Below are 21,704 nucleotides of genomic sequence, written 5' to 3' on the forward strand. Positions count from 1 at the left end.
GCTTTATGTGAAACACCTTTGTGGTGCTAGGGAGGGCATCCTCTCCTGTCCAGTGCACAGCTGGTGATGCTGTGGTGCAGTGTTGTGGTCCCTGATCAGAGACCTGCGAAGTGAGTGCTTGGTGGCTGTAACTGGTAAGCCAGGTTATTTTTGGCATAGCATCCCTGCTTTATGAGGGATGGGCCGAGCTGCTAAGACCACGCTTTTCCCCTACAACCCATTATTAAGCCCAGAAGAGGCTCAAATGCCAATTCAGAGTTGCTCTTCAGAGGTGGGCTGCTGTGGAGCTGGAGGCTGATCTTGGCTGCGGTATAACTTTTTTTTTTTATTTTTATACTTTAAACCAGCCCCTCTAGATGAGGAAATGGTGGTTGTGACCAGGCTTTATAACTGGCTGTGCTGAATGACTTGTGAGTCACCTGTCTGCACCTGGGCTGTTCTGCATCCTCCAAATGCCATACAATGTGCAACTACATCCTGTGGGACTGACCTGGATCTCAGCTGAGACCTTACAGGTCATTGCTGAACCTACAGTCTTTTAATGACAGTAAGCTGAGGAAATACTATGTAACCAGTGAAGTAAAATAACATAAGCAAAGCAAAGCTTTGGTGCACGTGACTGGGTACCTAATTGCCGCGCCTGCCACCTGGGGATTGGAATTGCTCTCCCGCTCAGGAGGCTGAATGGGACATACTGTGATAAGCACTTTAATTGTTTCCCCACATCTGCAGCAGCACTGTAAAGCAAAGGCAAGCTGAACACACCTTCAGAGCTTAACGGCCTCTCTGTAACTCCAAGACTGCATGTTTCCTGTGGTGCTTGAGCATCTCTGTTCATACAGCCCTTACGCTCTTGCTAAACTGTTTATGTTCCCCTATGCCATTTGATAGCAATAAGCAATCAGGTTTTTCTGGGAAGTGTTTCAGATTTACTTCGGTGTAAGAACAGCTGTAGGAATGTGACTGTGTGAGTAGTGAGGAGAGTCAGTGGGTGCTAACGGGATGCCCTCTTAAACTAATTACTGGGATTTGGGCACTGCATTAGTAACGAAGATCAGGCGGGTGCTGAGCAGAAATCAAAGCAAGAGTGACTTGCGGGGGGGTGGATTCAGGAGAAAGGCTTGGAGTGATTAAGGGCAAACGTATTTGCTGTTACATGCTCTCAGGAACACTTAGGACTATTGTGGGTGGTTGTTGGGCTGGGAAGTGGAGTTGTTCGCATTTCTCTCTCAGGGTCGGCACAGACTGTGCCTGGGGCTGGGCTCTGCTCTGGGTGCCGCAAGGCAGAGAAGATGGCCCTGTGGGAGCAGAGCTTGAAGTAATGAAACTATGGGCCTAGAGGCACTGCTGTTGCGAAGGATTATAAAGTCTGAGTTCACCTAACTTGACTAAGAGATGCAGGCATGAAGGGGAGAGTGGGTTTTCGGTGACCAGAGCACATGTGGTGAGCAAAGAAGACATGATGCTTGGCTCAGGCACGAACTGGTACAAAACCCAGCTGAGTGCTGGTTTAACTTCCCCTTATTGCCTCAGAATGGTTCCTGAGGCGTATATTGGAGCTGTGATGCCTTTGCCCCTATTCTTGGGATTCTTGCAGAGGGTGTAGGAAGTCACCACGTGCTCTGCCATGTTACTTTGCATTGGGAAAGAAGTTGGTACAGGATCTGTTCCATCTTCTTATTCAGTTTTTTTTCCCTCTTTACGACTTAAATTCATGTTTTAGTCTGCCACTTGAGTCAGGAGGTGGGCACAGCTGTTGCCATCTTCCATGTCTGTGTGCAGCTGTGAGTCCATGCTGCTGTCCCTTCACAGCTCCTGACTGTCACCTACGAAGCGGTAGGACACTGTCAGCGTGCTGGGAAGGCAGGGCAGTCTTTTTAGTCTTCTGTGTAAAATCTGCAAGAGCAAGTCAAAATAAAGGGATGCAGTAAGTGCTCACGGTATTTGAAATACTGTAATTTGGGTTTCTTCCCTCAAAAACATTCAGGTGTTGCATAGGTCAGAAAGGTTGGGAACAAGATGGATTTCCTGTGAGGAAGAGAGAAATTACTGAATTCTTCTGATGTGGCAAAACTTTGGGACCGTTTTTGAGGGCTGATACCAGATACTATGCCAACTAGGTAACTGTTGCAAATGTGTTACACTGTGTGGGCTGTGTGGCGGCTTACTAAACAAAAACATCAGTTTCTCTTGTCTTGTCCTTGCTCTGTCTCTGCCTCCCTTTTTTCCTGTAAGCATTCTGCCTTTACTCGTTTTGTCCTTGGGTGCCAGTTTTAAATAACTTGTCTGGTGGCTGAGGCAGACAGTTTGATCCTATTTTTAAGTCCTTTGGACTTGTTTGTGGAATTTGGGTACTGGGAATGGCAGGATGTTTGTGTTGGAATTACTGTAGGGGGATTGCTTGGAGCAACCCTTGAAACTTCTTTGAGGGTGCAGGGGCAGTGCCATGCTGCTTGCAGAGAGGGGCATGCTGCCCTGCAATGCATTTAGTCGATCTTGCTGGCTTTGTGCCTGTCAGGGCAGTTTCTCTGGCCCCTTTTGGCCAGACCCTGAATGCATGGTTCCTGGTGTAAGGAATAAACTTGAGCACTGTGACTGAATGGGTCCTTGTATCCATATGGATGGGGCAGAATGTTAGTGTTAAAAAAAAGCGTAAATTCCACTGATATTCATTACAGTGAAGTAGTCTGGTCTTGCCTTGAAATAATTCAATTTGTCTCTTGATTTCTCAATACCAGAGCAGGGTGGGGATTAAAACTGGCGCTATCTCTGTGTTGGTGGACCTGTGATGAGCAGCTCCAGCCTTCCCCACTCCTGGCTGAAGCCATTAAGGCCATGGTCAAAACCAGATGAGGGTTATTTTTTAATTATGTAGTGCGGGTAAACAAGATAATTTAGCTGGAAGATAATGCAATGAAATTAATGCTGCAGGAATGCAGTGCAGACTGTGTTAGTATCTTGTCTTTTAAGGTGCTCATCTTTGCCTTTTCATTTAAATCAATCTTGCACCAGAGCAGCTGGGAAGCAGATGGACCTGTGAAGTCACACACTGTCCTTCTGCCTCGGTAAGCTTGTGCCACGGGTGATCTGTTGCTTTTGGGCTTAAGTGAACGAAAGACTGGCCAGCTCGGGACAGAAGTTACTGTGAAGAGCAGTTTTACTGAAGTACTCCAGCTGTTTTGGTCCCTGGTCTCCAAGAGGAGAAGGCACCTATAAACATGTGCACCTGCAGGAAAAGGTTATTAGTTTGATGGGTTTTGGTGACTCCTGAATTTCTGCAGGTTTAGGAGAACGTGCTGCCCAGCTGGAAGCTGCTGATCTTCAGAGAGGTAATTCCTCCTCCAGAAGCTTTCTCTGTCTCTGTGGCATGGGAGCAATGCTGCTTCATTTAGCAGCTTTCCCATTTTATGCTTGATGGTTAAAGTTGGAACATTTATGTCTCGATCTGCCAAGAAGCCTTTAGAATAGTTTTCATGAGAAACATCAAAAGTTGCAGGTCTGCGGCTGATGCCCTCGGTGCTCTGCATAAATCACTAGGTGGTAAATAAATTTAAATGAAGAGCTGTGGCAGTCTTGCTAGCTGACTAATAAATCAGAGCTGAGCAACTCCATAAAGTTTAATCTTAATGCCTTGGCTTGGAGTTGTAGGGTGGGGTGGTAAAGCCGATGGAATGGTGGGATGTTTCTAAACAGAATGTGCCTGCCCTTAGTTACGCTGCCACAAAGAATATAAATGATGCTGCATACGTAACTGAAGCCCTGAAAAAAATTTATTTTTTTTTGGTGTTGCTTGCCTTGTTTTGTGTCTCCACTTAACATCATCTGTTTGTGCTTTACTTCCCTTTGGTAGCAGCAAGCAGATCTTGTGCCCAGTCCCTGGGAGGCAGGGGAGAGATCCTAAGCCTTGTGTTCCAGTCCCGTGCTTGGTGTCAAAGCCCTGGTGCTGTGACATCAACCTATAGGAAATTATGGTGCTTAAACGCTTTCAAGGACCTGCTTGAAATATTTTATTATCTAAGGAATTTTGTGGAATACCCAGAAGGTGATTATAAACCCTTGGAATGTGGATGCCTCTCCATGAAGCAGTCCAGCCAAACAACATTTTGAGGCAACTCAACTATGAAGCCTTTCTGAAGATTTTCTTATTTTCAGATTCGGGTTTGATGCCCACAGCCCCTCAGGCTGTTTGTTCCTTGCACCAGAGGAAACACCTGCCAAAGCCGCTTGCATGGGGGCTGCAGTGCCCACATGTCCCAGGGAAGCCTGAACGCTGTTCTCTGTGCACAGGGCTGTTCTGGTGATGAAAACAGTACCATTGCGTGGCCAAAACATGGGTGGGAGTGCTGCTGCAGGCCCTCTGGCCAAGCTCTCCACTGGCAGAGCTGGAGACTTGGAAGGGTTTCCTTCAGAACAGGGTTTGGATGTATGGTCATGTTTCCCAAGAAAGTGATTTGCAGGACTGCCCTGCCCATCAGTCTGTCCTTCACCCCTCTAATAGCTCCTGCTTGCTAATTTGATAGAAAGAGCTTTATGCCTTTTTTTTTAATTAATTAAAAAATAGGCAGCTGGGTAGGTGGCAGAGGTTTGGGTAAAAGAACGCACCAGAGCTCGCCGCACTCCTGTGTGACTTGTGCAACATGCTCCAAAAGCCAAACCATGGCAGAAACTTCAGCAAGATTTCCTGCCTTGCTAGACAGGAGAGTTGATCCCTCAGGGTCTTTCTCCTTTTGTTTGGACACTTTAGTACTTAATAAGAAAATGTCCAGTGGAAGCTTCCTCTCTGATTAGGATATTCATTGTTTCTCTTCCATGTGGATTCTCTGAAGCCTCATAAGGAAGGGGGTTTGTTCAGCCTTTAATTCAATTAAGAAATGAAGCAAGAGATGCAAATCTCTTTAGCCTCATTGGTTTCAGTGCTCATGATTACATCTGAAGAGAACATCTCCTGCACAGCAGGGCAGCTTAGGGAGGAATTATTTTTCTGGGCTTCAGCTGAGATTTCAGGTGCTGCTGGAGGCTTTTGGGTAGTGTGTCCCTGTGGAGCGTGGGGTGGAGGAAAGACTGCGGCCACCTGTCAGTGGTGGTGCCTTGGTTTAAACCTGTTTCTGAAGCAGCAGCTTTGATAGAAACCTGCTTTCCAGCCAGGTGACTTCTATCAAAGGTCATTAGCTGGTGTGAATTAGTCTTGAAACAGCTGGTGGATGGTGAATGATACCAGGGGACAGGACACAGTGGTGACTGTCATGCCAGCTGCTCTTGCACGTGTCCTTCAGTGCTACTGGGGGACTACCTGCCTGCTGAGGAATACAAGATTGGGCTCTGATGCCTTGTAGTCCTTGCATTTAAAAAGTGACATCCTGTATCTTGGTTTTGTGTGCTTTCTTGTCTTGTCGTTGGGTGCCTCAACTGTACTTTCTGGCTAGAGCTGCTGAGGGGTCCTCTAGATATCTCGTTAGACTGCCTTTTAAACAAAGTTAATTTGCTTTTTTAGAAATCATCATTTGTGCTTTTCACAGATGGGGATGGCTGAGACACAGTCTGGGCTCATTGTATACTTGAAGACTTGCATTTTGGTGCAAAAATCAACGTTAGTTTTTAAACTGCACAAAATTCAGCTTTCTCCCAGCAAATTCACTTGTAAACTAGTTAGACACCCAGGTAAATAGTTTCTGGAGAGTCCAGAATCAGATCGGTGAACACAGGCTGCTATGGCACAGTGAGCCCATGGAGGGCCAGGGGATTTTATGTCGAGGGTCTTACATCTTCTACATCCAATGTTTCTAGCAGTTAGTGCCCCTCAAATCTGAGTGCACTGTCATGGGGACGGGTCTGCTGCCTTGTGTATGCTTAACCAGAGATAACTCTTTTGTGGTCTAAATTAAAATTACTGTAATTTTTCAGAGTGATGCTTTGGTCTCATCTCTGTTGACTGCCTCTCTCCGCTGCTGCCTGCCCTGCCACCTCTGCCAGCCTGGGTGTCCTCTGTCCCAGGGTCTCCCACAGGATGGCTTCTGCTAAAATGCTTTTCTGTTATGCCATGTTCTTATTTTCAGAATTAACATCAAACAGCAAGATACAAAGCTTTCCTTACAAAAGAGACATTTAGAGTCAAAAATACATATTTTATCGTGGTGCCTTGAGTTCTGGCTTTTACTAAATCTTGGAAACCGATAAAGCATTTGTGTGCATATATATATACATGCCAGTTGTGTTTATCTTCAAAATATGCATTTTTCTGGGATTTGTACGGAAGGAGCTCTTAGTGCCATATTACTGGTTTTTTTCTTTTAACCTTTTGTAGTTTAATTTCCTGCAGATTTTAGTACTAGCTTTGTCTTACATTCCTTTAAACACAGAATTAAGTATCGGGATTTTTACACTCTCTTGCTCTGTTTCCAGACAAAAGCAGGAGTTACAAGTAGAATTTAGGGGCTTTCTCTCAGCTGGCTACACACTGGAAGCCCAAGTGAAGCCACAGCTATTAAAGTGCATGCCCTTAGGCAGACAGACCCTTGCTCTACCCTGCTACAGCTGTATATTTAGCCTATATGCCCTTTCCAATAACAGCCGGGAGAAGATGCCTGGAGAGGAATGCAAGTCATCATTTCCCTGAATGCTGTCCCGGGATCCTGCTATCTGTCACGAAGTGCTGCTGGAGCCAGAAACGCTGCCTTGGTAACTCTGCCTTCTATAAATTGTCCCGTCCCACCCTTGAGTCTTGGGAAAACTCATTTTGTCTGGGTTTGAGCCTGGTTCAGGTTAGCTTGGCTTCTTGTTCTTTTATTAGAAGAGAGTGTGGGCTCTTGTTCCCCATTGCCCTTGTGCCTCAGTGCATTCCACTTTGTTCTCTCCCAGCTTCCTTCAGGAAGGATCCACTTTATTATACCTTTGATGATCCCCATCACCTTTCTCCGCCAGCTGTCCCTTGAGGTGGGGCTCGCTCACAGGATGCAAGCAGTGTGGGGCAGCACTGGTGAAGCTGTCCCCCTGCTTTGGCTTGTTGGTGGGTGTTTATACCCTAATTTGCTTGCTGTCAGCAGCCGGGAAAATGGCAGTTCTACCTGGCTGCGATGTTTGTAATTACAGGGAAAAAATTATCTGAGGCCTTCTAAATACTTGGGAAGATAATATCTGAGCTTCCTTTCAACTGAATGCACTTGAAGATACGATCTGCGTTGGCTGTCTGGGAATAACAAAGTGGGAGGAAAAGATTGATTGTGGTTGCTGAAACTTTCATCAAAGAGTCAGAAGTCTTGCCTAGCCAAAATCTGCAGCTGCTGGTCACTGCTGCGGATCAGGCGCAGTGGCCATTTGAGGCATGGCTCAAGCACAGGATAAGTGGCATACATGGGCTGCAACGGGCCACTCAAGCAGGATTGACAGGCTGGGGGGGGCATCCATATGGTCTTCCAGCAAATGTGTCAGATCAGTGTGCAGAGTCGAGCGGTGCTGGTGAGTACCATACTCATCCCCTCCTGCCTCCCCCCAGGTTGCAGGAGGCTGGGGAAGGTGCTTGTCCTCAGAAGTCTTACTGCTGCAACTTGCAGAGGGAGCGTACTCCGCAGGGAAAGAAACATACGCTTTGTGTCCAGCTGGCGGAAGGGGTCTGGTGTCCTTTCTGCTGCTGCTTTGCAGGACCCTTGCCCATACCTCTACAGGAGTGCCCCTGGCTGGGGGTTCGGGGGGCTGCTTCCTCTTCTGCACAGCTCTTGCTGGAGGGAGGGCTACCAGGAGCATATCCTCAGTGCTTACCTTTTCCAGGGCAAGAAATCTTCCCAGGAGCAGAGTTCCCCCAGCTGGGAAGGGCGGTATAGTGGCCCAGCTTCTGGACAGACAGATGCGATACAGAGGGAGGAAAAGGGAAATTCTGCTTTTTACATCTTTTCTATCTCGGAGCTGCTCCCTGTGTTCCCTCTGCAGGAAGTGTCAGGGATCACGTGTCCTGATGAACACAAAACCTGTGTGGTGTCTTGAGTGGTCCAGCTTCCCTTAGCTGCGCACTCAGCACTCTGCTGTCTTGTCAGTCAGAGCAGGGACGTCAGCCAGCGTCTCTGGTCCCAGGCTGGGGGAGAACCATGAGCAGATTTTCTTGGCCAAGGGGAGGCATGAGGTACAAATGAGCGGGCTGTGGGAAGGTTTCATCCCTTCTTGGTGGCACAAAACGGTAGTTTTCAAACAAAAGGTAATGGAAGACAGTAGAAACCTTCGTCTTAGCTACAGGAAAGTTAAATATCTTGGTGCTTACTCTAGCAGAATAAAAATCGCTGCGAGGTGTCGATTGCTGTGACCACTTCCCATACAAGCTTCACAAAGCTGCTTGTGGCATGTGTGACTGGAAGCAACAAGTCAGTGGCAGTTCACAGCAGAGTTCCTCATCAGCAGGAGGGTGCTGCTTGTTTCCCTGCCCAGCACACGTTTTTAGCACTGCTGTTTTGGGTTTGTTTGGGTTTGGGTTTTTTTTTCCCTTAGATTATTTTTCAGCGTCAGGGTTTCCTGTTACTGACACCGGATGCGCTGGAGATGAGCAACGCAGAAATACAAGAAGGGACGATACTGAAAAAAGCATCTTTTTTTGTGCGAATGTTCTTTGAACTAGATGTAGATTCTGTTGGACATTTAACTTGGTGACAATACAAGGTGGGCATAGCTGTAGAAGAGTGTGTTGAAGTGCAAGTTTAGGGCAAAGGATCAAGTACAGCTTGGTTTGTACCTCCTGGGCTGGTGGTGTCTAGGGTGGCAGGCTAACTGATGGCAAGCTTGTCAACTAGCTGCAGGGGGCAGAAGGGTGGAGGGGGCTCCTGGGGCTCCAGGAGCACTGATATGGGGCTCTCCACTAAGGCAGCATTCTCTTGCAGTCTGATCTCTGATGCTGAGCTGCTGCTACTTTGGTTTTGATGTATGTGTGGCTATAAGCAGGCAGCTGTGATTGCAGGGTTAAGCCAAAAACTTCTGAATTGACTTGTCTTTAGAGAGACATCTAGTCTCATTGTAAAGCCACCATCCCCGTAGATGCCTGGTCAGCGCTGTGCGGGACAGGATGCCGTTGCTCCAAGCAGAGCTGAGTGGGGAGCTGTGGCTGTGGCGGATCTTCCTTCCTCTGCCTTGCCTGTTCCCTCGCAGCAGCTGCATGCTGGTTAGTCTGTGATGAATGCTCCTCGGTGCAGTTGCCTTCTTGTACATCCCTTTCCACAGCTCATCCCACACGTGCAGCAGCGTCTGGAGCCTGGGTCATCTGCGAACATAAATGGCTAAAGGCGTTGAGGTTGGAAATAACCCCCAGAGTAATTTACAGCACATTCCTGTAGCTTACAACGTGGGCTGTTGGAGGGGCTGCTGCCTTTGTTTCAGGGTACGTCCGGAGCTGGGCAAGTGTGGAAACTCTTACTGTTTCCTGAATTTCACGCTCCAGAGTGTTCTTTGTGCATATAACGTGTCAAGCTTGCAGACTGGCATGCTCTTAGTCTCGAGGAGACTATGTTAGTTCATGAACTCCGTGATGGGCCGCTCTGCCCGGACACGCTGCCTCAGAGCTGTTTCTCCCTCCTGCCCCCCTTCCCAGACTCCTTTAGCACAGTGCAGACATGCACGGAGCACCAGCCGCCTCTGCCTGGGCTGTGCCGCCAGGCTGGCACCGTCGGTGCCTGCTGTCGTGTTTTGGACCGGGGAGCATGTACGGCAGAGTGCCATCTTTGTGTGCCTGGCCAGTGACGCTGGATTTCATCATTCCTCCTGCTTGCTGCCTTGACACGCAGACGTGCGGTAGCTGATGGGACTTGCCCAGAGATCCTCCTGTGGAAACACGCACAAGAGATCTTTGCAGAGACAATAGCTCTCTCCTGGAAAGTTGCACTGGCCCTCTTCAGCCAAGTCTGAGTTTGCTTCCGTATAGAAAGGCCACTTGTTTAATGCTTCCTATAATGAGGGTATTGGTAAATAAGCCATCAGGTAAGTGGGGTCCCTTGTAACTCTCCTAAATGCCTCCTTACCTGGCGTGGAGAATTGCACGGCAGTTACTTGAGCTTTCTGCATGTTAGACTCTGTGGCATTAATATGCCAGCAGTGATTAATTACCGCAGCCCAGTGATGTGATTGTGTGCTTGAGCAATTGGATTAGGTGCAGCTGGACGGAGACTTCGCTTTCACTGGTTCTTGCTGAAGTGGTGGTGTCATTGCCACAGAGGAAGAGGGATTTCTAGGGCAGCCTCACTCCTGCTGCTGGGATGCTTCCCCTGCTGCTGTAGTGGGCAGAAGGAAAGGTCTCTGGGAAGATAAGTGGCTGGGAGCAGCCACTTTGTCCTGCTCTCAGTCCTTCCTTTCAGTCCCATCTGTTCTGCATTCCTGAATAATGAAAGTAGAGCATGTCCTTAACGTGTCAGTGGGCCTTGTAGCTGCATGGAGAAGGAGCAAGCTCCAGCATTGACTTGACAAGTCAGCATCATATCAAGCGCAGCATCGTATCAACATCACCAAGCAGGCCCAGTTCTGTGTCTCTGAGATAGGGGGTTTGGCACTGGAGATCAGGCATCAACATTGGCACGTGCACCGAGCTGAAGCAGATGTTGATACTGACTTTGATGTTTCATCCAACGCTCTGGAGGCTCAAACTTGAGACCAAAAGAACTCTCTCAGAAGCAGGAGGATAAAGAGAAAGTCGGTTCTTTCAGAAGATCAGACAGAATGAAACATCCTGAAATTCGAGACTAACCTGAACCTTTGTGTTTGTTCTGTGAAACTGGGCAGTACGGATCCTGTTGGAAGAAGGAGCACTGTGCCATGTAGAGAAGCTGGGGTGGTCTGGCCTTCCCTCGTAACTTGAAAGTGCTGAGTCAGTCGTCCCTACAGCCTGATGCTTCCCAGAGATCAGCAGAAGGCCACTTGCAGAATGCCATCTGCATTTGGGTTTTGGCCCTGCATTTTTGAATTTCTGGGAAACCGTGTGAAGTGGTTTTGCTCCTGGAGAGCTCCAGCTCTGTGCCACTCACACTGCTCATGGACACTGATCTGGAACACCCTGCACGCAACTGGAGCGATGTCTCAAACAAGCAAGTGTGGCGTTTGCCCATGGTGGTACCATGTGAAATGGTGTGGGCTCTTGAACTTGACAGAGGCACCACAAAAAAAAAACTTGACAAAGGCAGGTCCCGGTGCTTGTTCCAGCCTTGCTGCAGGTCATGCTCACTGTTCTACAGCTGCATCAAGACCTGCAGTGCTGGTGGACTTGCTGAGCAGGACTACTGGCTTTGGGCAGAGGACGTCCTGTCCCCAAAAGCGTTCTGTGTTGCATGTCCACATGGACCTCAGCACTATGGGGCAATGCCTTGTTCCAGCTATCTGTAGAGCTGTGCCACCCTGCCTTTCCTCCTTAGCACACAGTGTAAAAGGCTGGCACTGTTTCAGCTTCTGTCAATTGTTTGGAGAGGTGGAGCTGTGTTAAGAAAAAAAATTTTTTGGGTGGTGGTGCAAGTTTGTTCTCAGCTTTTCTGTTTGTTTTTTGTTATCAGCTACTGAATTCTTCCTATACCTCCTGTGTGCCCCGCTTCCATCCGCTCAGACTGTTCTACTGTAGTTCCCCAAAAATGAAATCTGAATTTGTGTAACCTGCGAGTATCACATGAGATCTTAACGGCCAGTGCATGAGTTGCTTGGCTGAGGGGCACATATCGGGTGGGCAGTGTTTGTTGCCTGCTCTGATAACTTTCTGAAATGGGGGATGACTTCATCTTCCTCTCCTGCTCACCACAGATATCAAGAACCGGCTCCTTTCTGCCCAAATACTCCTCTCCATCCAACAAAACCGCCCCAGGCCAGATCACGTCATTTGGCTGAGCAACACAGAGCTGCACCGCGCTTGTGCACATGCTCCACTGCAGCCATGGCATGCCAGGGGTAGGGGCTGGCCTGAAGACATGGTGCTGAACCTCTCCAGGTGTCTTCACAGCTCTGTGCCTCTGTCCACAGAGTGTCTGCGTGTCTGGTTGTCTGGGCTGTATCTCCTCTGCTCAGGTGTGGAGGTTCGGCACAGCTGTGGGAGGCAGCCATGCTTCCATGCTGATAGCATCTCGGCCCCGCAGCAGCACTGGGTTCTGCTGCTGCTGCCGCCGCATTCCTGCCCTGGCTGCAAGTCTCTGATCCTGCCTGTACTTGCTGTGCGGGTTTGCTTTCTAGGGCCCCACACAGCAGGACTTTCCAACGAGCAGGCTTCAGAAGTAGCTTATGGGAAAGGTGTCATCACTGCAGTGTCCGTACCCCAGGCTCCATGGAGCGTGAAGGTTCTGGTTCTTTCTGCTTTTTTAAGGCACTGTGAAGAGATGAGAGTCCTCCAGTTTCCCACTGTGATGATTGGTGGCCATCTCAGGACCTCTTGCAGATGTCTGCTCCATCTCTCGTGTAGCTCATCCACACAGCCTGTTGGATATTTTCCAGCAGACATTTACTGTGGTAGTTGTCTGCTTGCTGGGGTGACTCTAGATTCATCCAAAAATCAATTGGCGTGTGTCAGATCCTCCTCTGACTATGCAGGGGGCTGGTAGGAATGTGCCCTGTAGGAAGTGTGACTTGTCCTTACCTGCCCAGCCACTTCATCTTTCTTCATGATAACCTCTAGAGAAGCGGCTCAGGTGACTCCCTCCAGGTGAAGACCACCATGTGCTCAGCTGCCTTTGGGAAGAGCCTGGCCTTTGCTTCCCTGTTGTTCAGTCTGGTGTATTCCTGTCCCAGTTGATGCAGGCAGTTGGACGGACAAAAGCAGCAGGGGAATGGGCTTTCTTCTGGTGCTGGCATCCCACACCAACCATTCTCCCATCTGTCTTGTGGTTCCCAGCAATGTTATTCTGCCTCTGCTATCTCTTGCCTTTCACTTGAGACAGATTCTCCACAACTGACAGCAGTCAGATCAGATATCCGCCTCGTGGATGCTGTAGCCAGAGGTTATTGCATTTGGCTCATAATTTCCTCTACCCACAGTCCTCTTTGCTCGCTGTGACTGTGCTTGCTGGCCCATTACTTTGGGATGGGAGGCGTCAGCCCCTCTGCATGAGCAGTTCATTGTGAAAATGCCCATCAAGGGGTGAGGATGTGCAAGCTCCTGCACACTGCCTCTCAGCTTCTCTAGAGTGCAGGTTTTAGGGTGAGCAGCCAAGTCTTACCACTCCTGTTCTTCCTGGAGCCCGCTGTGGTAACCTTGGGCTTGGTTGCCTGTGGGGACAGGCCCTCCACCTGCCTCTGCGAGCCCATGGTGGGCAATACGTGCTTGCCTGGCCACAGCACAGTAGGTCAGCTGGTCCTGCTGTTGTGCTGCCCCGGGAGCTCTGCAAGGGCAAGAAGCCAGTGGGATTTCCCTTCCCACCTGGTCTGGCTCCAGGGTCTCCTGGGACAGCCTGACGCGCATCACACGACACAGCTGGAACAGGCTGAAATAAATGGGAGCTGTGCTCAGAGGACTGGGAGCCGGTGGTTAGAAGTCGGGCTGGGTTTCCTCTGGTAATTTGGAGCCACTTCTCTCTCAGCCTGGAAGGAAGGAGTTTGCTCAAGACATGAGTGTGTGGCCCCGAGGGAGCCCAGTCCCGTGTGCTCTTGGGGGCTGAGCAGCACCCGCTGGCTCTGTGCATCTGTCCTCCAGCCCTGCATAACCCGCTGGCCTGGCTCGTCACCACAGATTAGAGGCCCCCCTGTGCTACCGGCAGAGATGCCACAGCGGGCGGTATGGCTTCCCCCAGCATCCCAAACAGCTCTGTCCTCTTTCCTCATCCCACTTGCTGTCCTGCAGCCAGGCTGCAAAGAGGAACATGGGGCCACGTACAGATCCATGGTGCGGCTGTGCCACAGCTGAATGCAGCCTGGAGGGAGAAGTGAAGGAAATAATGCACCAAAGGAACAGAGAAGCAAAAGGAGAACTGTGATCCAGGGGACCAAAGAGGGTGGGGATGGGGAGGAAGCAAGTGAAAGAAGAAAACAACAAAGTGAGGGAGAAGTGGAGATGTTTCTTGGTGGAGTGTGGGGACAGGCGAGCTGAGCAAGCAGGAGGGAGCTGGACAGCAGGTAGCGGTGTGGGGCACGCTACATGCATACTTAGTCCAGCCTGATTTTGGGGCGTGTATTGCTGGCCCCCAAGTCAAGTCTAAACATACTAATACCAAAAGCTGGAACTGAGAGGAGACTTGGCTTGAAAGCCAGGCTGCTCGTGGGTCAGAGGAGCAGAAGTATCTGTCGTGCATCAAGCTGTCAAGATGATAGCTTTGAAGTACTGAAGGTTTCTTGGGACCTTCATACTGGGTTAACTGGCTTTTAAATCCACTGATGCCCCAGCCTGACTTCAGCTTGCCTTTAAATGTCACCTATTACCACTGTGCGCTGCCCCATCTCCCTGCCTGTGGCTATCTTGGGACGTTGTGGCTCCAGAGCAGCAGAAATGTGGTTATGTACATGGAAAAGCAGGAGGATCTTGTTTCTCTAGAGATGCTGTGCATCAGAAGAGGAGTTAAGAACGTCTTGCTCTCTTTAATGGCAGTGGTAGCTCTTCCAGTTAAATCAAAAAGCTGAAACGAAGAAGGTAGTGTGGCAGGTAGCCCTCTGTCCTTTGCAAGGAGGTCAGTGTGTGTTAGCTGGCTGGTTTGGCTGTTGTAATTAATGTGCTGACTGGGTTTCCTATGTTTAACCAGGTTCCCAAGACTCCTAGGATGAGGCTGCTGTGAAGGACTGGTGGATCCCCTGCCTGCGCTGCAGTGCCTGCGGATTCCCTGTGACCCCCTTTCTGGCTGGAGCGCTGTCACCGAGGCTGCCGAGAAGAATGACTGTTGGATGCCTACTGCAGCCCCCTTTCCTGGGGAGGACTTGGCTCCCCGTGCTGCTGCTGGCGGCCTCTGCTCACTGCCACTGGCCCAGCGAGCCAGCAGAAGTTGTTCGGGACTGGGAAAGCCAGCTGGAGGCCTCCATGCACTCTGTGCTGTCAGACCTCCGGGAGACTGTGCCGGCTGTGGTGGGCATACCAGACAGCTCTGCAGTGGTGGGACGCTTCTTCAGAGTCTCCATCCCCACAGATTTAATTGCTTCCAATGGAGAAATTGTCCAGGTGAGAAATGCCGCTCCATGAGGGTCATTTTTAGTTATATTCTTGTAGGAGTTGAGCTAGTCACCCCACTAACAGGCTGGGTTGTGAGGGTTGCTGCGAAGCAGCCTTAAGGTTTTGTAGAACTGTAGGAGGAGAAGGTTTAAAAAAAAAAAAAAATAAAGTTCTCACCTCATTGTAAAGTTCCTTTCCTCTATAATGAAGAGAGGAGACTTCTCTGGGATGACTGATTGGGTTTATTGGCTGTGTTTAAACTGTGAGATACTCTGAACGTACCCATTGTTCCAGGGGCATAAGGAGATGTTGCTTCTGGATCTGTGGAGCCCCGGATTCCCTGGAACTGCTGCTCTGAGGCTCAGGGAGTTTGCTTTGCTGTGGTAACAAAACACTGCTAGACAAAAAGACCTTGTTCTGCCAGCAGGGTTCTGGGCTGCCTTTGACACAGTCTCTCCTGACCTCATCCCAAAGTCCTCTTGGGAAAGATGAGAGGCTTTCTCTTTATCTGACCTATTCTCATGCCACTGGCACAGTAGACATCTAAAAACTGAGTTTTGGAATTGGTCCTGAGCACAAGAAAATGTCAGAATAGCCCAGAGGAGAGTAAGCACACTGCTGGATGCATGCTTGCTCATCTTTAGTCCTTTGCTGGGAGTGTGCTGAGAAGTTGTCTTCTCAGCATCTCCTTGCTTGGATCATGTGGAGTTCAGAAAATTCTGTTCTTAAAAAACAAAATTACTGTCCAATCTTGGGAATCTCTTTCAAAGAGCTAAACTGAAATATAGTTTTAAAAATCTGTTTTTAGAAAAATTATAAAAAGACAACCTTCTGGTGTGTCTCAGAAGATCAGAGGGAGATGGGGAGCAAGTCAGGAGAAAGCCTGACATCTCAGCTTCTCCTTGAAGGAGGTTTGGTTTAGCTCTGTGCACTGTCACACAATTATCTCAATCCAGAGACGTGATCTTGCTGGCTCCAGCAAGGGCGCTGGGACCGCGATGTGCCAGTGGTAGGCAGGAAATCTGAAGAATGCATCTGTTACCAACAGGCGGTCAGATGGGGAGGAGGAGAGCAGTGGGTGAGCCCCTGGCTAGAGGACTCGGAGAAGGAGACAGGCTGGTTTCAGAGCAAAGGCTGTGACATTTAATTGACTGTGGCCAAGGAGACTGGCTTGGACCCGAGGCAGTGGTGCCTGCCCTGCTTTAACCACAGCCTGTTTTCTGAGCACGGGGCACCTGTACAGCACTGGGCTGGGAGAGTCCAGGTGGGTGCGGTGAGCCCAAGATCTTGTGTTTGGGAAATGATAACTTTGGTTTGGGATTTTGCATCAGAGTGGCTCATTGTGGTGTTGTCTAATAGCTACTTTGATGGCAAGAATAATTTTCAGGTTTTGTATAACACTGCAGCTTCCTCTGTCTCCTTTTCCTGGCACAAAAATCATCTGTAATTGCTCTAGTAGCTGCAGGAAAATCCTGATGGATTATTTCCACCCCAGCTGATAGCTTCGAACAGTACCTCTGCCACTTTGGTGTTGAGGCATGTTTGTTAACCAACAGCTGCTTGAAGAACCTCAAATGGACTGGGCTGGAGCAGGACCCAACAGTTGCTGGTTGTGTGTAGTTCAGCAAATGCTGGGAGCAATTTTCACGCTCGTCCGTGGGCTTGTCCCAAGTACATGTTGCATCTGTTTGCCTTGAAATTGATTTTAGAAGTGCAGCAGGCTCTATGGCACTGGTTAGCAGCCTCACGTAGCTGGTGTATCTGGAATGTCTCTCCCTTGCAGAGAAAGTGTGTTGGCTGCAGAGCACAGCCAGCCTTTGTTATGGGGATTTGATTCCTGGCTAGCGAGAACTGAGAACTGCGTAGGCAACTTTGGGTGCTAGGGTGCATTTTTGTTTTACGGGAAAGTTTCAGGGCAAGTTGCTCTGGTCTTTTTCTCATGCCTTGCATTTCTCAGCAGGAGCAGTAAGAGGGTAATACTTCTGGACCTTGCTAACTGATGTGCTTAAACCCTAATAAGAAAGAATAAGGGCTGTGGCCTTTGAGGTGAAACAGTGGGTCAATTTACAGTGAGATGTTGCTGCCTGTACTTAGTCCCCTTACATTTTGAAGAAATCAGCTATAATTTCATTTTTTTAACAAAAAAAAAAAAAAAGGTTGACAGTTGATGTCCCCAAACTCCCAGGAGCTTCCCATCTGGAGCTTGAAGAAGGTGTGATTCCCTCATTTCTAGATAATTCCTGCTGATTATCTCTGTTTGTTATCATGGTGGGGATCGCCTTGAAACTGCTTCTCAGATCCTCTCCTTGCTTGTTAGCAGATTCCAGCTGGCTGTAGACAAAATACTTTTCTCTGCAAACTTGGTTGTGGGATGGAAACAACGCCAGGCATCTGCAGCATGGCGGAGGAGTGCCTCGCAGGCACGAACTCCTGCACAGATATGTGGGCTCTGTGCGTAATCAGGTATGTGCTCCTGGGAGCAGTCACCAGTGTTTCCCTGCCACCCCCAAGCTGCTTAAGAACAGGTGAGACTTCATAGTCAAGTACAAAAGCAAGTTTATTCTAATGCACTCAAGCTGCAAAGGTGGGCACATAGAAAGAAGTAAAAAAACTACCTCGTGTCTTAATTTCAGCATCTTGTTTCCATGTTGCTCAGAGCCAGCTGCCAGCAAGGCTTTGTGGCTGCTGTAACTCATCGCTGGCAGTTAGAAACCCCCTTCCCCTGTGCCTTGTCTTAATGTCTAAGGCATTAATGTGTCCTCTGAAGGACAGCTGCAGCTTGCAGGTATTTCAGCTGTTGAATTTGGTGGCAGTTCGCTCCAGATGCTGTCCTCTAGCTTTCTCACTACAGCAAAGCTTCTCACTGCAAGATTGCTCTCCTGGTGTCTGAAGGTGTCTCGAAATGAGAACTCTTTGCTGCACCTTGATAAAAGGGTTAACAGCAGCTTGGCACCTTGCAGCCCTTCCTGACACATTTGACACCAAAACCTTTGCTTTTTCACAAGAGTGGAGTTAAAACATCCAGTCTGCACATATCGTGCAACCCCCTTGCCGTGCAGGCAGGTAGTGCGAGGGTGTGCGGGTTCCCGCTGGCTCCTGGCAGGTGCTGGCTGGGAGCAGGATAGCCATGGGCACTGGTGCTGGTACCCTCAGCATGATCAGTCATTGCCCCGTTTCCACTGAAGACTGTGTGGAGTGACCCATTACCTTTCAGCTGTGTCCTGTTGTTGAGCAGATCACACTCAGGCCAATGACCTGGTGGATTTCCTGTTCCTGCCGCTTCCATTTGATGCTGCTCCAGAATTTGGCTGCTCTGATTAAAAATGCAGCTTCTAGCCTAAATTTGGAGATGGCTAGAAATATTTATATGTGCTGCCCTTTAGCTTAAATCGATTCTACCTTCATAATATTTACTTCCTTTATGTATTTATAAGTGACAGGCATATTCCCCTGTTTTGATTTTATTAGGTTAAGCAAGCCAGCCTCTGTAGTCTTTTTCATAAAACAAGCTCTCTTTTCCTCTCATCTTTGCAGCTGTCTTCTGCACCTCTTCCAGCTTGAGTTTATTTTTCTTATGTTTGCATGACCACAGCTGTACAAAATAATCTAGACGAAACTTTACCAGAGCCTTGTATAAAGGCATCAAAACTTCCTTTTCTCTTCTATAAATAACGTTATTTGATATATCTTACAATCATTTTTTTTCCCATATCTGCTTTGCTTTGGCTCAGACGTCTTGCCGTCAGCTGGAATATCCAGGTCTGTAGTTTTTTCTGCTTCCAGTTGTTGAGGTCCCAGAAGGCATTAGGTGAGGGGCACAACTGTTGATTTTGCAGTGAGGTCTGCTAGTCCTGTCTCTAAGGCTGTCCCGTTTTTTCTTGTATGAAAACCTTAGTGTCCCATTGCTGTCCAGGTGATGATGCAAGTAATCAGGTGAAGACAGTGGCACTAATGCTGACTCTGTCCATCCACATTTGGGATGGTGGCTGTTGCAGTAAGTGTGGTGCTCTGCTCACCACACTGGTGATGATACCCTGCCACAAAATGGGAAAGCTGACACTGGCCTTAGTCCATGAAAGAAAACCCACACAAAGCGGGGCATTTATGTGGTGATTGCCTCCGTCCTGCATGCAGGATGTTGATCTGACTTGGTGCAGAAACTGCTGTAGAAAGCATCTGGTGTCTCCCAAGACACCAGTTAGAGAGAAGGTCTTCCTGACTCTGAGCTGTGGGCTAGAGGCTGCGATGGTGTTTCTCTGTGCTGGGTGCAGTAAACAGGAGACACCTGGGTTGCAAATGCCTCTCCAGAAACACCGGGCACTGCCCATGGGTCTGAGTATTAAATACAGTCACAGAGTGGTGTGGCTGTGGCAGTACCTGCATTTTTCCCTTTGTGATGCAGGGATAAATCCAGTTCCCTCTAATAAAGTGTATCCACAAGGTATTTGAGCCCTTGCACAGTCCGATATCCTAAATGCGTACACCTACAGTACACAAAGACATGCAGTTTAATGGCTTTTGTGTAAAGGTGGGTCTATAAAGTATGCTGGAAGGAGAGAAACTTCTGGTGTACGCTGCTTCTCAAGGCACATCCTGTGCGAGCAGGTGATTTGCTGTGTCTTCCTTGAAGATAATGTAAAGTTGCTGATCTGCCTTCATCCTGCTAGCCTACATCCTTCATCCTACCTTCAGGCATGGGAGGGATCCCACGGAGCAGATCTGCTGTAGGTTCGATAGCTGGTGCTAAGGAGAAGCTCTCAGGTGAACACAGTTTATGTTCTTGGCTGTGTCTTGACTCCTGATTATTTTTAGTTTTGGAGTGCACAGTCTCACCAAGGCTTTGTTGGGATGACAGATAAAACACGTAGTGGAGGCCCCAAGAAGCTGTTGCTGTATGCAAACAGAGCTGGTGGCAAAATGATTAGAACAACTAAATTAACTCACATAGCTGATTTATGCGGTGCAGCTATGCAGCGGGTTTCTGGGGTTATCAAAGCATTGGATATTAATCTCTATGAAAAGGAGTCTTGCTTTCCAAGCAGGAGCCTGGTTTTCCAATAGCTGTTCTATTTGCCATCTGTTGAAGTGGCTTTTATTGAACAGCTTTACTCTCATCAGACTTCGGGGACCTTGTTTGATAAAGAGGATCCATGGAGATTGGGTTGCAGGAGTCCTGACATTGAGTACCTGCTGTCAGGGCTGTGCTGCACGTCTCAGCCCTGCTCCGACCCTGAAGCAAAGGGCTGGATGTCAGCAACCAGCCTGCAGTGCCAGGACACACTCAGTTTCAGGGAGGAAAACCACAAATACTGATTTTTATTTTTTTTTTCTCTTGAAGTGATCCTTATTTCAGAGAGTTTTAACTGAACGTGAATTTTATTAAACTGTCATTTCTCAAAGGAGGAAGACAAAGCAAAGAACACTCCTGAGGGGCTGTGTCATCAAGTTGGATATCTTAAAAGGCTCTGTGTCAAAGGATTTAGGCTGTACCTCATCCCTGGGGTCCCCAGGTTTTTTGGACTTGGGCTAACCAGAAGTTGTAGCAACAGCCGCTGTTTACGGGGGAGTGTGTGGGGATAAATGGCAGCGCCTGGAACAGGTCCAGGCAAAGGACAACTTGGGCAGGGCTTTGCTTCCTGCCATGCTGCAACCTTAGCGATAAGATGAGCTGATAAAATTTCTGCTGGGGGGCTGAGGGGGGGCCTCTTCTCTTTTTCCTCCAGTGAGACAGTCAGGGAATTTGGCATTTTCAGTACACACTTAGTAACAAGCTCTGAATTCGGAGAAGTGGAAAATGTGACTCAGTCTAATTATAAACTAGCTTTTCAGATGGACTGGGAAGTTCCTTGTTTTGTCCTGCTCTTACAGGTTGTTGCTCTGAGCATCCGGGGAGACTGAGGAATGCAGTGATAAGGAGAATCCTGCGAAGGAGCTGACCTGAGGTTGCAGGATCTGGTTTGCCTTTCCTTGCCACACTTGAATGCCAGCTTTCCAGCAATCTGCTGATGGCAGGAATAAATTGCCGGGGTTGGTTAACTGTGCGGCAGCAGCACTAAACCCCCAGCACTTGGCATCCCTGCTGTGTGGTATTTTTGCTTCCCTTTGGCCTTTCACTTATTAAAAAGTCACGCTGGAAGAAGAGCCCGACTGAACTTTTTTTTTTTTAAGCTGTTTGAGGCTTTCCCTGCCCCACACTCACCCCCTAAACAAGGGAGAAAGCGGGGTGTGGGCAGCCCGCGCTGACCCCAGCCCTGGCGCGGGTGGGCTGCGCCTTCCCGCTCCAACAATAAGGCTAAACAAATCCTTCCAAGCTGCTTGCATGGACCGATGAAAGGAGGATTTCTTGGGACACTCAATGTTTTGTAGTGACCTCCCAGTGAAACAGCTGTTGTGTTCCCTTGCCCAGGCAGAGTGGGATGCTGAATAGTGCCCTTATAGCGCAAACAGAGGCGCATCTGGAAAAGAAGCCGTCATGGTAGGAGTATGCGAGGATGGCATGCGCTGGGCGTAGCCGCTCAGCCTGTGCCGCTGCGAAGCCATTTTACCGATCCTGAAGAAGTTGGTGACACAAAGCACTGCTCTTTGGGCAGGCAGGCTGTGTCAGTGCAGCACAGCCCTGTGCTTGCATCTGCAAAGGAGCAGGGTT

General features: G+C 48.8%; 1 protein-coding gene and 1 long non-coding RNA gene across 6 annotated transcripts in view; both read left to right on the top strand.

Moving 5' to 3' along the window:
- The window catches only part of DAG1 (dystroglycan 1), a 53,499-nt gene that overhangs the window by 22,105 nt on the left and 9,690 nt on the right, over nt 1-21,704 (top strand). For 4 of the 5 annotated variants that reach the window (XM_055707522.1, XM_055707521.1, XM_055707524.1 and 1 more), the window contains one exon: nt 14,658-15,067. In XM_055707522.1, coding sequence (XP_055563497.1) covers nt 14,786-15,067 — 282 coding nt within the window. In that variant the 5' untranslated portion in view covers nt 14,658-14,785. Of the gene's footprint in view, nt 1-6,555; nt 6,676-14,657; nt 15,068-21,704 lie in introns of those variants that run through there. The other variant, XM_055707523.1, reaches the window with a different exon arrangement.
- LOC114017313 (uncharacterized) lies at nt 15,467-21,199 on the top strand. Its single transcript, XR_003562290.2, has 2 exons — nt 15,467-17,521; nt 20,927-21,199. It is a non-coding gene; the product is annotated as an uncharacterized LOC114017313 (long non-coding RNA).

This window comes from Falco cherrug, chromosome 4, assembly GCF_023634085.1.
Source record: "Falco cherrug isolate bFalChe1 chromosome 4, bFalChe1.pri, whole genome shotgun sequence".
NCBI classification, from domain to species: domain Eukaryota; kingdom Metazoa; phylum Chordata; class Aves; order Falconiformes; family Falconidae; genus Falco; species Falco cherrug.